Source organism: Lutjanus erythropterus, chromosome 16 (assembly GCF_056507025.1).
Source record: "Lutjanus erythropterus isolate fLutEry1 chromosome 16, fLutEry1.hap2, whole genome shotgun sequence".
Lineage (NCBI taxonomy): Eukaryota > Metazoa > Chordata > Actinopteri > Lutjaniformes > Lutjanidae > Lutjanus > Lutjanus erythropterus.
Window position 1 is genome coordinate 2,064,095 of NC_139332.1, and position 15,943 is coordinate 2,080,037.

At 39.5% G+C, this 15,943-nt stretch overlaps 1 protein-coding gene across 5 annotated transcripts in view; it reads left to right on the top strand.

Annotated features, from left to right (window-relative positions):
* Positions 1-12,847, top strand: part of atat1 (alpha tubulin acetyltransferase 1) — a 32,089-nt gene extending 19,242 nt beyond the window's left edge. The window contains exons 10-12 of one of the 5 annotated variants that reach the window (XM_084739065.1): positions 5,048-5,133; positions 8,406-8,490; positions 11,868-12,847. In XM_084739065.1, coding sequence (XP_084595191.1) covers positions 5,048-5,133; positions 8,406-8,490; positions 11,868-12,174 — 478 coding nt within the window. In that variant the 3' untranslated portion in view covers positions 12,175-12,847. The remainder of the gene's footprint in view (positions 1-5,047; positions 5,134-8,405; positions 8,491-11,867) is intronic. The other 4 variants (XM_084739066.1, XM_084739068.1, XM_084739069.1 and 1 more) reach the window with 4 other exon arrangements.
* Positions 12,848-15,943: the final 3,096 nt, after the last annotated feature.

Sequence of the window (15,943 nt, forward strand, 5' to 3'; positions counted from 1 at the left end):
CACTGAGAAATCTACAAGAGTAGACTACATCAAGTTGTTTTGGAAGCATTTAAACCAGCTTCACAAGGTCACACTAGCAGTTCTGTTAGTCTACATGTAGTCACAGTAGTACATTGAGCTAAATCTTAGTTCAGTGAATTAGCAATCTAACCTTTACCAATACACACTGAACATAAGTACACCTGACCCTGGTGAAAATCCTCAACCCAAGTATTGGACAGATTGAAAATATGACCTGATGGTGTTGAAGATGACAAAGTTAGAAGAAACATATGGAGATATTTCACTGAAAAGTTTGGTTTTGGTTTTCTGGTTTTGGCCCCAGGTGGAAAGTTAGGGGCTTAATAAATTCAGTAGGATTTATTTTGTGGGGTCCATAAATTTCTGTACAAAATTCATCACAATCCATCCCAGTAGTTTTTGAAGTATTTCAGTCTGGACCAAAGTGGTCACCAACTTACTGACATTAATATTTCTTGAGCCACAGTGCTACTGTGGATAAAAGCATGGGTGCTTCAAACACATTTTCTGTGGGTGTAATCAGCATTAGTTGATTAGGGTGGGAGCGTTGTACTTTCCATCATTTTATGGATGAATAATTTAGTTTGTGGTGCTCACAGCATTAAAAAGTTAAATTCAAAGACTCATCATCAATATCTCTTTCCAGTAAGTATGTCCCTGTCTCTGGATAATCCACAGATGGCACTGTGCACTGGTCTGAAGTTTTTATAGAGACTATATCTTTGGAAGAAAGTCATTTCAAAGAAACCTGTTCACAGTGAGGTCTGTGAATTATCCAGAGTTTCTCAGAGCCTGCCTCAGGCGTTATTTTGATCTTGTCACCCTGTTTTCTCTGCTGCTTTTCCCCTCATAGGTGAAGAAGTTATCACTTGCTGCAGACTCAGGATAAAGGGCTAACGTCCTAAAGCTTTAGTTGCTCAGCAGCTTTTTCTATTTTGGACCACAGAGCAATCCAGATTTCACCCAGTCTAATAATCTGGCATGCCCCGGCAACGAGTCGTGACAACAAGCTTTTTCCAGACCCTGTGCAGCAGTAATGTAGTGTGGTATTATAATACCAACATTGTGCTGCATTAGGTGTGGTCAGATGTTCAAGAGACTTCATAACTAGTGTGTATTTACTTTTTAAATGCAGTATCATTATCAATAGAGCCTCCCAGCCTTCTCAGTGATTGTTCTGTCAGAGATTCAGATCATATCTCAAATTTACATGCTGATTCATTCTGGTGGTTTCATTGATTCAAATGAAATAATCTGATGTTGATGTCACTTAGCTGGTAACTAACTGGTATCTGTGTCTTTCAGCTGTATTCAGTTACTCTTATTACAGTAAATTCCACTTGATATATAATTCTTGAAGTAAGTTCTAAAGGGCTGTCTACAGTAACTATAACAATACCTGTAAGCATGTTGAATTAAAAATTCAAGTGGGTGATGGAGTCCAAACCTCAACTATAACTGCAATCAAATCAACATCCAGAAAATATTGTGCTCTACAACATATTTATCTAATGTAATATAAAAACGTAATTTAACCTGAGACATAAAGTGGAATGGTCTTTTGCACTGATGAGGTCTCAATTCATTTGGGTCTTGATGTACTGAATTGATCCTGACTATACCAAAAGTATGAATAAAATTTGTCTTCAAAAGATGATAACACCTTACAGGTGTTAGATTCTGCTTATTCCTCTCATCTTTTTAGAATGTCAGAAACCCACATATTTCTGGTTTTCATTTTGTTTCCCTGCACAACATACAGCAGTAACAGGTCATCAATATCATCAGAATAATATTAATATTGTTCATCAGAGTGGATGCTCAAATGGTTCACATCATCATTATTGTCATAGTTACTGTTCGTGGTGTGGACAGCCCTCACATTATGTCACAATCATGTTTTGCAAATAATATCATGTAATTGTAGTTTGTAGATATTTAATACACTGATATATAACACTGTGGATAGTTAGAGGTCACTGTCTACATTGTTTAAAACATGCAGAGACCAGGTTCTAAAGTAGGAAACACTTAAACACAAAACGACTGATTGAGAGACATTTTGGTGCAGATATGACTTCACAGTCCTTTGATACAAAGCTAGATCAGAGCCTGCCTGAGACCAGGTGTCTAAAACATACACTGAAAATAGAGAGCCTAAGTTATGCCCTGTCCAGTGGACCACCATGGGACATTAAAAAAATGATTTGTAGTCTATGCTAAGAGGCAAATGACTTTTTGATCCCATTTGAATTGTTTGTCATTTTTAAAAGATCATTTTTCAAGTCAAGACAGTTGCAGAAGTGTTGAAGTATTAGACTTGTGAAGATCCACAGTTAGAAAGACTACACACCCAGAGGTTGTCTAAGTGATGTCATGATTTTCTCCCAACATTAGCTGCTGAAGTTATGATGCCTTTGTGTTTTCATACCAGGATGAAGGTATTGTTCTTTCTCTTCGTGGTTGGTAAAAACACGAGGAGTCACTGATAAAACACTTCAGGTAAGACAGCGTTACAAGGGTCAGTGAGGTTGGTGTTGGTGTTAGTGTAGTGTGAGATAAGAGATGTAGTTCACTGAGCAGTTTCACGTAAAGCTAAACTAAACGATAACAAATCGACCACAAATAGAGACTTTTTTGACTTGTAAAACTGCATTTTAAATTGACAAACAACACAGTTCAAACTAAATCCAAAAAATAATTTCTCTTACCATAGATTACTGTTGATATTTTTTCTGAATTAATGTCCCAGGGGGGCACACTGGAAGGGGTGTGACTTAGGCTTTCTGTGAAGATGGCTGACGCATCTCCGCTTCCTCCACTGTACAAAACTGAAGCCAGAATATCCCAGATAGAATAGTTGCTATCTGTAGTTGGCGATGTCATTTGAAGTCTGTGCAGTACAGTCATGGCTGGAGCCACAGTACGGAGGTCCCGCCCATACACCCAGCTGACTTAATAATGAGCAGAGCTCAGCTTCAGCATGATGTGAACCCACTTTTTTATAACCTTAATTAACTAAATAAAACCAAACTGATCAGAAAAATGTCATTTTTCAGTGTCATTAGAACTATAAAATGACAGAAAACATTGTTGGGAATCATTTTTTTGATGTGTACTTTTGATTTTGTTTTTTATTTTGGCCCATGTTCCCTCTGCTAACATGAAGGGGGTGGGGGTGCAGCCAGCCAAGCAGGTGGCCATCCAGATGTTTTGGCTTCACTTTTGGGGAGCTTCCATATCGTCCATCTTTATATTGTATATGTCAGTAAAACAAGTAAACCACCCATTTAAAGGGATAGTTCACCCAAAAATGAAAATCCAGACATTAACTACGCACCCTTATGCTGATTGATGGTCGTGTTTACTTGTCGTGTTTAGTCCACAAAGCACTGGTAGAGTTTAACAAGAAAACAGTTTTGCAGAATCCCATTAGTCAACAAAAAATGCCTCTATACTGCTTGTCTGGCATAATCTGAGTCCCCTAAAGTCACACACACACACCCAGTTCAGACAGTGTGCATGTGCACATGAATGTGGCTTCAAGCTAAGGATCTACAGTGAAGATTCAGGATAAAATCATGGTGTAAATAACATTTTGTGTTTAGTTAACTTGGCATGTTGGGCCTTTAGGAGACTTGGATTACACCAGACGAGCAGTATGGAGGCATTTTATGTTTCTATTCTGTTTCTTTTTTTATGTTTGAAAACTGGTCACCATTCACTTCCATTGTTTGGGAGATTCTGCAACACTGTTTTCCTGTGAAACTCCAGCAGTGTTTTGTGGTCTAACTAAGTAAACCTGACCCTCAATCAGTGTGAGGGTGAATGGATAATGACTGAATTCTCATTTTTGGGTGAACTATCCCTTTAAGCCTTATTCCTGGTTTCCCCAAGTCAGTGTGCTGACTTACTGATCTGCACCTAGTGCTTGCATTGTAATATACTTGCGTGAATGTCTTGTTATTTACTGATGTTGAAATGTTATGTGTAGTATTTTAATAGCAGTGATGAGTGAGGTGACGAGGTAACAGAGTGGGAAGTGTTGTGTATAAAAGCCAGGCCGATGTGAGTGCCAGGTCTGCTCAGCTTGGCAGAGCGATGTTGCATTCCTCTCATTAATCACGTATTGTGTCCAGCACAAAGAGGCAGTCCTAACTTTCTCCTACTTCTTGTTCTGCTCGACCATGGCTTTCTAACACTGTCTCTTTCTCTCACTCTCCCCTCCCCTTCATTTTTCTGTTCACCCATTTCACCCTGTTTATCTTCTTTATTTTAATTCTGTGTAACATGTCTCTTCTTTTCACTGTCATCATGGTCTGATAATACTTCAACAGTTCCCTTAATAGATCTCAGCTGGGCTTCCATTGACCAGCCTCTGACTGGAACCACTGCCTCTTCCCTTTTAAAGGAACGGCTGTGGTGTTTTAGCCTGATAGATAGCCTGTTTCTGACTTTGGAGAAGGGGAGTCTACTGTTGTTAGAATGATTATTTGAGAGATCTGAGAGAACGATGGACTCCCTGAAGCCTTTTTCAAATGTAGTTGTTATCTATCTACCCAGCAGAGGGAACATGATGGCTTTGTCTTATCTGCTTGCCTTTTTGTAGAACCCATTAAACTATCTGCCACCAAACTGAACATGTGACATTGCCTTTTGTCATACAACTGTCACACATGAAATAGTGTTTATCCAACAAACTGTTTGATTTAAGATAATGCTGCAACTTCTATTCCAGAGTCTTTATTTCCATTTTGTGGCTTTTTATTTTGTATGCATTTGAGTTGATTGATACACCATGTATACATTTTTATCTTCTTTTCTGTTATATTTTGTTTTTACTCAGTTTAATTATGTCCTTTTTTCCTTTATTCCCCCTTTTTTTCTTTCACTGTTGTCTTTCCTAACTGTCCTTTGACTTGCACATCCATCTCCTCTTGTGCTCCTGTCTCTGTTGCTTTCCTTTTCTGTGCCTTTTCGGTTTTCTTCTCATCCTCCTTGCTGGCTGTTACCATTTCTCTGGTAGCCAACAGGGACTAGTTGCCAGATGCAGCCTGTACAGTCGGCACATGGACAGCAAAGATGTTGGACTGCTGGACAGACACTTGCCAGGTAAGGTTTAGTGGGGACATTTAATGGCAGTTAATAACCTTGTTAGACTCATGTGAAGACTTACTGACCATATCAATCAATTTGGTAAGAAAGCTTATTTACTGTGTTACACTGGTCATCATGTTGAACAACACCAATTCCAAAAAGTTTGGATGCTGATTATGCAATGATTTAACTGTCACATCTGTGAAGGCCCATTAATGCTGAAAGGTACATACAGGTTTTGGAGCGACATGTGCTGCCATCCAGACGATGTTTTTTCAGAGACATCCCTGCTTAGTTCAGCCAAGATACATTGTGAACATGTTCCAACAGCGTGGCTTTGAAGTAAATGAGTCCAGGTCCACCTTTTCTTTTAACAACTGTTGTTAAAAGAAAATGAGATGTAACAAAGTTGTAAACATGCTCCTGCCTCAACTATTTTGGAACATGTTTCAGGTATCAAAATCAGAGTGTACCTTTACAAAAAACAATCAAGTTAATCAATTTGAACATTAAATATTTTGTCTTTGTACTGCATTCAACTGAATGTAGTTTGAAAAGGTTTTGCAAATCATTGCATCCTGTTTTTTTTACATTTTACACAACATCCAAACTTTTGCAGAATTGGGATTGTAATATTATGTAGTCAAAATGTTTATTCAGTGGGCAGAGATTAAAAAGAGCCTCTGAATCATTGTAATTATTTGGTATAAAATTAGATGAAAGATTTTATATATTTGTATGAATAAACCAAAGAATCCTACACCTTGTTGATCACCTGCATGCAATTAATTAACTGTCAGTTCTCTGATCTTCTTCAGATGATCAAAAGACCAAATCATACCTGTATGTCTAAGGACAAAAACATTTTTAATAAAGTTTCTACAGATGATGAACAGTGTTCAGGATTCAGTGAAGATTTTTCAGTGAAGTGAAGTTTTTTAAGTGAAGTTTTTCAATCACTTCTTCATGGACCATAATGGATGGCACTTTGTCATTGCTTGTTGGGATGTACTCTAGATGAGAGAATAATCTCAAAGGATAACTTTACCTTGGGGTTATTTTAACTCAAGATCTAGCTGCTTATATTTTTAGACCTTTCAACCACATCTCACGCTCTTCATCAGTGAAAGGAACTGACTCAGGCATCATATACCACCATTTGTTATGTAGCCAGTGTTTCACAAGCAATGACACCCAGTAAGAACAGGGAGATGCTGAAGAAAGCTCAAACAAAGCCCTTAAGTCGTCCTTGAGTTATTTTGTCTCATAAATGCATCCCAGTACTTTATGACAAAGTTGTTGCACTCCATTAAAGTGTAGCTTCAGTATTTTTCTGCTTATGTTTTTGTGTCTGACAATTTTTGAAATGGGTCTAGTATTGAGGGAGGGCGCTGCAGCCAAGAGAAGCTAAACTGAGCTGCAAAGTCAGTTTTATTGGCAACTGTGCACCATCAAAGTCAGTCCACGAGTACTTGTTTTTGTCACTGACAGGCTCAGATTGTTATACTAAGTGTCTGACAGTATTATGGCAAAGATCACAACAGAGATGGAGCTTTTTGTTTAAGTGTAAGATCCATTTTGTTTAACCAGAAACAGTTGTTAAACTAACCAGGCATTTACAGAAACAGTAAGTTTATCATCGTAAAACACACTTCATTCAAACTGAAGAGAGAATAAAAATATCGTGACAGGAGGGAGAGGGAGCTCAGACATCAAAGAAGCAGTGGCGAGAAGCAGCTTTGACAGCCAGAATTTTTGGTGAATTTTCCATAGTCACTGTAGAGTTTGAATAAAGTGTGTTTTAGGATGATAAAATTACTTTCTGGAAATTGAGCCTGTTGGCTTTCACCAGAGCGACATAGCAGCTGTTTCTGGTTAAACTAAGAGGATCTTACTCTTTAACAAAAGGTCTGTCTCTGTAGGGATCCTTTCCATAATGTTGTGTCAGACACAAAAACAAACACTTCAGTGGAAACACATTGGCTGTTCACAGACACCCACAGGGATTATCCTGCAGCTCAGTTTTGCTTCTGCCAGCTGCAGCGCTCTTCCTCAACACTGGACCAATTTCAGAAACTGTTGCCCAAATCAGTCACTTAGATACAAAACGTAGGAAAATAGAGTCCTGGTTGAAAAATTACCCTTAGTTACTCCCACTCCAGGACCACTCTCTCTCTGAGCTTTCAGCCTCATCCCATAGTCCTCATCAGGGGACTGTGCTGATAAATAAGTCTGAGTTTAAGGGAAAAAGCCTGGCTTGAATTAACTTCAACTTTCACTCAAGGATCAAACTGTCCTGCTAAGATGATTTATCCTGGTGTAGTCAACGCTAACTCAAGCCAGGCTAAAACAAGCTGCATTGTGAGTGTGCACGGAGAACAGAAACAGCCCAGAACAGATGACTGTCAAAAAGAGGATAAGCGTAAGCGTGAGCGTATCTTGAGTTAAAATAACCCCAAGGTCAAGAAGGAAGTTCCATACTCAAACTCAAAAATATCATCAATCTGCTGACCTTCTAAACCAACCTTAGTCCAACCATTCATTCATTATTTATCATTATGTTGAATTTGTATCATGCATTTATTTGTTAGAGTCATTATGTAACAGTCTCAACTGCAGCCATCAGCGTTAATGCATTTAAAGCAACAGTTCACTCTAAAATGAGTTATTAGCCTCTCTTACAGTGTCATCTGAAAGTTCAGTGTTGTTTGCACTAGAGGCTGAAAAGAGAATAAATCTGTCAGATTATGAAAGCACTTCTGAATGTGAACCTGTTACAGCATATTAAACAAATGTCAAATAAATTATACTTAACTGCTGTTCACTTCCAGAAACAGTTTACTAGACCCACAGGATTGCCAATCCAGTGTGAGCCTCTTATCCTGGTTGCTAAACACAGATCTACTCTATAGATATATAGAGTACAGGTTTATATTTTTCTAGGACTGCAAAACTATCATCTTTTCCTCCTTATCTCCAAGACTTCCCATGATATTAGTCTGTCCTCAGAGCACTGTAGTACTATGTATAGAAAAAGTGGTAACCAGTGTAGTCATGAAGTTGTTGTGAACAGATATGACTTAATACTAACCTGGGTTTTGAGTGGAGAAATATACCCAAAGTGAACAACCTTTTGTCCTGGGAAAGTTCAAATTTAAAGATGTTAAAAATGTAAACATGAATGTGAATCTGAATGTAAATGAAAGCCACCCTGAGTGAATGACTAGAGTCAGATGCAGTCAGCACTGCTCTCCTTCCTCATGTCTTAGTACCTTGTGCCTCCTCAGGTCTGAGAGCAGTGGGGGATCAGTCACATGCACTGGGATACACAGACACACACAGGTTGGCCAGTATTCACACACCACAAAGCAGGTATTTACACGACTGCACTAGACAACTGGACATTGAACTTGTCATTGTTAAGGAGGTTAACAAGTATGATACAAGAGAATGAGGAGGTGTAGAGACTCAGCCTGTGTGCAGACATTTGTGACTATAACACAATTTTAACCAGAAAAAAGACACCATTGGTCATTTTGTCTAGCACTTAAAGGCAGATGTATGTAAATGTCCAGCATGTTGTGGTGAACCGTAGGTTGTTGAGGCTCACAGAGGAGGTAAGGCATGAGGCTCTGCATAACCAGAACAAACAAGCCAATTGTCTCTCTACGTTCCTGTGGAGAGGGAGTTTAAGAAGGCAAAAGAAAAACTGTTAATGTTCAGAACAAGCATGAAAGAATCAGCCACACGATCATTTCTGAATTAAAGGGATAGTTCACCCAAGAATGAAAATTCAGTCATTATCTAGTCACCCACATGCTTATTGAAGGTGAGGTTTAATTTTTTAGTCGACAAAACAGTGATGGAGAATCTCCCAAACAATGGAAGTGAATGGTGACCAGTTTTCAACCAGAAAAAACAACTGGAAAAAACACAAAAACAAAACTTGAAATGCCTCAATACTGTTCATCTGGCATAATCCATGTCTCCTAAAGTCCTGACACTCCATTTGCACACTGTCACACCACACACACACACAGTTCACACAGTGTATGTGTGCATGTGAACGTGGCTCCAAGCTGAGGATCTACAGTGAAGATTCAGGATGAAAACATGGTGTAAATAACATGTTTTAATCAACTTGGCATGTTGAGGCTTGAGGAGACTTGGATTACACCAGACGAGCAGTATGCAGGCATTTTTTTTTTTTTTCCCCCAGTTGTTGTCTACATTTGAAAACTGGTCATCATTCACTTCCATTGTTTGGGAGATTCTACAACACTGTTTTCCTGTGAAACTCCAGCAGTGTTTTGTGGACTAAAAAAACCAAACCTGACCTTCAGTCAGCGTGAGGGTGACTAGATAATGACTGAATTTTAATTTTTCATTTTTAACAAAATGTTTTATACATCCAGGTTCACGTTTCCCTGACAAGGCAGAGAAGTAATGTGACCAGATCAGAGATCAGGCTACATTAGATCAGCTCAATAACAGCCGACCCTACAGATAGAGACATTGCAACAAAAAAAACATAAAACGAAAAACATATTTTACCCACATCAATAAGGCACGCCTAAAAAAATCTGTATTGTTTCGGTGTATGCTCTTTAAATTTTTTGTCATTGCTTTATTTTGGTGTCACACAGTACTTTATTTTGGCACTACATTTTCTCAACCGTAGCACTCACCAGATGTTTTGGGTTGGTAGAGCGTCCCGACCACATCAAAATCATGAGAAAATAAGAAAGTTGTGGCAGAGGGCGCGGTCTCTGCAGATGCAGGCACAGCCACAGACAACATTATGGAAAGCATCCCTACAGAGAGAGACCTGTTTGTTAAAGAGTAAGATTTTGTTGAACAGTAAGTTTATCATCATAAAACACAATCCATTCAAACTGGGGAAAGAATAAAAATATCATGACAGGAGTCTGACATCAGAGAAGCTGCAGAGAAACAGCCAGAATACTTGGTGAATTTTACATAGTCACTATAGTAGCTGTCACTACTAGTTGGAATAGATTTTGTTTTAGGATGACAAAATGACTGTTTCTGTACGTGGAACCTGGTGGCTTTGACCAGAGCGACATAACAGCTGTTTCTGGTTAAACTAAAAGGATCCTACTCTTTAACAAAAGGTCTTTCTCTGTAGCGATCCTTTCCAAGGTAAAGCATCCTGTCCACAGCAAAACAGTGAGAAAATAAGACGGTTTTAGTAAAGGGTGGGGTCACACAGTTCTGATGGGTTGTGGCCGATGATTATTTTATCAGTCTATACATTTTTCGGTGGGAGGGGTAAATCCTGTATATTTTAGCCATAGTGCAGTCAGATCAGACAAAAAACAAATAAATCATTTTCATGTGTATATTAGGGTTGCCACGAATCCCCAATTTGATTTGACTTTTGATCACAACTTGATTTTTCAATTGAAACTTTTTCTTTAGCGCTGACGGCTCTGCCATTGTAAGACTATGAAGTCTTGATTTGTAAAGTTCAGCAGATCTTTATGCCCTGACAGCTGTCATTTACATTTTCAAATTCTTCTTTTATTACACTTTTATGGTCCATATCAGCCATTCCAAAACTTAAATATCCCAAGGCCCAACTTGAAATCTGAAAATCTTCTGAGGCCATCCAAACTCTGATCACAACTCAACATCAACACCCATGATTAATCGTACCAATAACGAAATATAAGATACGTTCTGGTGTTAATATGACAGTTCATGAAATAAGTTTTTTTTTAATTAATTGATAAATATTTAATGGTAAGTTAAAACTTAAAAAAAAAAAGAAACTTAAAAACATTTTATTTATTTTTCATGACCTCTCGAGGCCCACTTGCAGCCCACACTTTGGAAGTCACTGGTTTTTATGGTATCATGTGGTATAACGGCTGGTAAGCTATGCTGTGTCGTCTTTGAAGTGTTGCGTTCAGTTATTGAAATTGAAAGTTAATTTTGATCAATTTTTAGTTAAGTATTGACATTGAATTTAATATTGACACCCCTAATGGATTTATGTGGCTAGAATAGTGATTCCCAAAGACTGGGTCAGGACCAACAGGTGGGTCACAGAAGATTTTATTTGTGCCGCCAAATAAATAAAAGCCTATGGAAGAAATTCAACAAATTTAATATTTAAAACATGTATATTGTTTTACTGATGAGAGGAAAAAATAAGAGCCTGATAGTTCTGCCAAAATGCACTTATTTTGTCTCATTTATGAAGCAGGCTAAAATGACCCATATTTTTTCCTGATGAGGGGAAATATAGATTAAAAATAATAAGATGGCCTGTTAACTTCGCCTAAATAAATTTATTTCTCAGTTATGACATATTTAAAATGTGTGTAATTACATTAAAACCCCTTAAGATAACACAAGATGTTGTAGAAATGGCAGTAAAAACTAGTCAGGAATGTTTATTTATGCACAAATCAACTCTTCCTGAGATTTACTGTTAGGGCCTCAATTGGCCTAAAATGGTTTACCATATTTAAAAAAGTTGATCCACAGAAGAAAAAAGGTTTGGGAAACAGAGTTCTAGAAGGCACAGAGAAATGGCTGGTTTTGAGGTTTAGATCTGAGGACTTGTTGGGTCAGAGTGCAGTGTGTTCCAGTCACATATGTCTGCACAGAGGGTTATTATGTTGTTCATTTTGATCTCAGTGTTTAGCCAACATTTTCTGTCTACCTTCATCCTTCCTCTTCATTTCACTGAGTCTGTACTGTCACGCCCCTTCACCCAGGTCTCAGCCTGTCTCACTTCCACCTCTGCCTGCATCCAAGAAGAATGACCTCTGCTGCCAGACCCCCCTAAGCGGCATAGATCCACACCTGGATACAGCTGCTGAAAGCTTTGGTGCTGAAGAGGAGACCAGAGTGTCGGACAGTCCACAGTGTCAAGCAGGAGGCACATTGGTCAGCCAGAGACAGGTGTTGGAGAAGGAGAGTGACAAGAGCAGACGAGGCTGGTCATGGACTGTGGGAGAGAACTGTTACACTGCCCAGTGGGTGAAGCAGAAGCAGCAATACAGGAGCACCCGGCCCTGGTGATCAGAGGATGTTCCTGTCATCATTACCGACATGTAGACACCTGGTGTTGCATTCTAAGACCATTCAGTGCTTCAGGACAGAAGCAGAAATTCAGTGCGACTTTTGGAGGTGTTCAGTAGCAGTGATGTGGTGATATCTTGGCCAAGTGCTCGACCTTTCAGACTTCACTTCATAGCTCAAACTCCATTCTGGAAAAAGACACTGCCTGTATTTCTGCTTTAAAAGGGCTACAGTAATGTCTTCCAAGATGAGTCATTTAAGTGTGCATCAGTTCATCTGAAGTGGTTGAGCATACTGGTCCTAGGAGTCAAATATGGAGCTGTTCATCAGTCAGCACTCCAACCCATTTGAAAACGTTGGTCTGAGTCTGTATCAGCAATAAAACTGAAGTAGGCTTTGATAACCAAAGAAGCATTAGCTTTCAGCACCCAGTTGCGGTGGTCGGTGCTCTAAAGGTCTCCATATGCTTCAGAGTGCTTGTTAGATTATCTAACCAGTGTCTGAAACCATCTTCCAACAGCTGATTTGCATCCATTTTTTATAAGATGTATCAATCAAAAAAGAGTGCTTCCTGGACTCAGATTGAGTTGGTTTGAGTTGCTCTTTGGATTGAATTGTTCTAATTTTCAAAATGATCATTTTGTGATAATAAAGGCATTTTTAGTAATTATAATGGAGAGTGCCTGAACTTTTTTTGTGCTTTTTGAGTACTTTGTTGTAGCATTTGGGAAAAAATACTGCACAATAGTTGCTACATTCATCCCAATGTGACCCAGAATCTGAAACTGAAAATGTGTCAATGACAGATTGTCAAATGGCTGGTTCACACTACACACTGGAGCAGTGTGTGAAGGCACTGTCACCGGAGTTTGCAAAAGAGTCTGAAGAGAAGAATAGAGCTGTTTTCAGAATGTAATCAGTGATTTCCTCCTTGTTAGAGAGGCAGGGAGGGATGAATGGATAAAGGGAGAAGAACAAAGAGAAAAGGGAAAAAGAAATTACTGCCCCGCACCCGATTTTCTTAATGTGTGTGACATATTGCACAGATGCAGAGAATGAAACAGATGAGAGGTGTCCTGTTGCTGATATAATGTCGATATGACTGTCAGCGCATAATTTTTAATGTGTATTTTTGCAGGAACTGCACGCGTCACGCGGAAAAAAAAGGCAAGCCAGGTCTGTAGATGAAGCGTTGCTGCAGCTGTGTCTGACGCACATGAGCAGAGCTACACACACAGGCTGTGTGGACGCATTAACCTGTTAATATGGGCACCAAAATGAAAACCAACAGGTAACAACATGCACACAAGCTGCTCAAGTGTGACGTGTGAACCAGCCATATCTGTGTATTTTTGACAGTGGAATAAGGCAGTAGTCTCTTTCAGTGTTTATGTACATTTGTCATTGCACAGGTAGTAAAATGTTGTTTTTAGGTCTATTTATTTAAATACCACTGAGCCTTATGTAGTAACTATGCTGAATGCTTTTAGCTGCGCTCCACCCAGTCCCCGCAGTGTCCCTTGTTGGGCCAGTCCTCTCCTCTTCTCATTTGACAACCTGACCTTGGTTGGTTTCACTTTAGATGAACAAATAGACAGAAACTGAACCAAAATACTTAAGCGATGAGGGTTCATCATGGTCTCAACAAAAGAACTGAACTCTCCTCTATTCTTCCTCTGCTCTCACAGGGTTTTAACTTCATTCTTTACTATGTCCATCAATTTGGATGAAAGCAACATAAATGTCTTGGAGACGTGCTGTTGTTACCATTTGTCTGATTCATAGTGTTGAGACTACAAAGACACACAAAAGACACAGTTGCTGGAGAAAGGTCAGGGAGGCAGTGTGATGCAGCCAGAAGAAAGCTCTGACAGCAGGCTGTTCACTCCACCTTTCACACATGATGTGACTTAATTCGTTTGAAGCACACTGAGACCTTTAGCCACAGTGTGAATGTTTGGCCATTTCCAAGAGAAGCTGAGCTTGTAAACAAATGCCACGGGGTCTGTAAGTAGTTTGACTCATCACCATTAGTGTTTACATCAGTTAGGAACATGTGACAGAGACACAACCCTCCAACAACAGCAGTGCCAATGAAAACTGTTGACTGTGACAGGAATTTCCATTCGCTTCCAAAGTAATGGGGCTGTTTCTGAGGAAGATATCCACAACCTTCACACATAAAACTCAAACCGTCTCCATGGCAACACACCACTTGGTTAAATGAGAAAATATTTTGTCTTTGTATGCCGAGTAAACTGACCCTTAAACTTGACTTTCAAAGCATGAAGAACTGCTGCTTATCAAGTGTCTGCACTGCACTGTGTTCTGTGTTGTCTGCCAAACCGAACCAAAGGAGTTAAGACAATTCTTACATATTGTGCTTCAAATCAATATATAAATCAATATTCTGTGATCGACAACATTAATGCTCACAGGATGGAGGCTCTGTTTACCCAGGACGTCACTGAGATGGAGTCTACCAGCTATTGGAGTGGCACAGTTACTGGAATGTACAAAGTGGTGACCAGGGCCATGTCTAGTTTTTTGGGGGCCCTACTTTTTGAAACAATTAGTTTTTTATACAAACTAATTATGTAAAAAAAAAACAAAAAAAAAAACTCCCAGCTAGCTGCTAGCATTCTTGCAAGAGTGTTCCTGACATGACATGTGACTAAGTAAAGCTTTCTCACTGATCTCTGGTTTTACACAGATCATCACTACATCACAGTGTCTGTGGGCTCTGTGCAACCACATGGTCTGCATATGGGAAGAATCGGGGCCCTGGTGGTGACCAAGTGGCGACCACTAGAAGCAGACATTTTCTTCAAGGAAGATACTCATTGCCTTCCACAGTACACTCAAGTATAACCAGTATATTTTGATACACATTCCCATTGGTTGTTTTTAATCCAGTGAAAACAGACTACAAACATTTACAAACAAGGTGGGAAGACCATTTAAGCTCAAATTCTGAGCCATGTTTACTGTGCAAACTCTGATGCTTTATACTGTGTTTCTGATAGTAATAAACTACAGAAGCAGTGAAGAATCATTCAGCAAAGTTTTGTGTTTATTCATCAGATCAGCTGTTGGATCTTTTGGCAGTACTACTTAGCAGACAGATAAACATCCTCACACAGTGGTGTATGAACATGTTAATCCTCTTCCAGGCTTTAGCATCTCTCTGATCACCCATTTGTTGAATATATACAATTTTGTGACAATAATCCTAACTCAGGGCGGCACGGTGGTGCAGTGGTTAGCACTGCCGCCTCACAGCAAAAAGGTCCTGAGTTCGATCCCCGGCTTGCTCGGGCAGGGCCTTTCTGTGCGGAGTTTGTATGTTCTCCCCGTGGGTTCTCTCCGGGTTCTCCGGCTTCCTCCCGCAGTCCAAAGATGTGCACGCTAGGTTGATTGGTGATTCTAAATTGCCCGTAGGTGTGAATGTGAATGTGAGTGGTTGTCTGTCTATGTGTCAGCCCTGTGATGAACTGATGACTTGTCCAGGGTGAACCCCGCCTCTCGCCCAGTGTCAGCTGGGATAGGCTCCAGCAGCCCGCGACCCTTACAGACTAAGCGGTTACAGAAAATGAATGAATGAATGAATGAATAATCCTAACTCAGGCTCCACTTCTTTAGCTTAGAGCTCCCATCTGTATCTCAGTCTTCATCAGCAAAAATAAGATCCATACTCTGGTTACGTGATGACAACTGAGAGAAACGTCCATCCACTGATGAAGACTATGAATAATAATTGATCACTAAT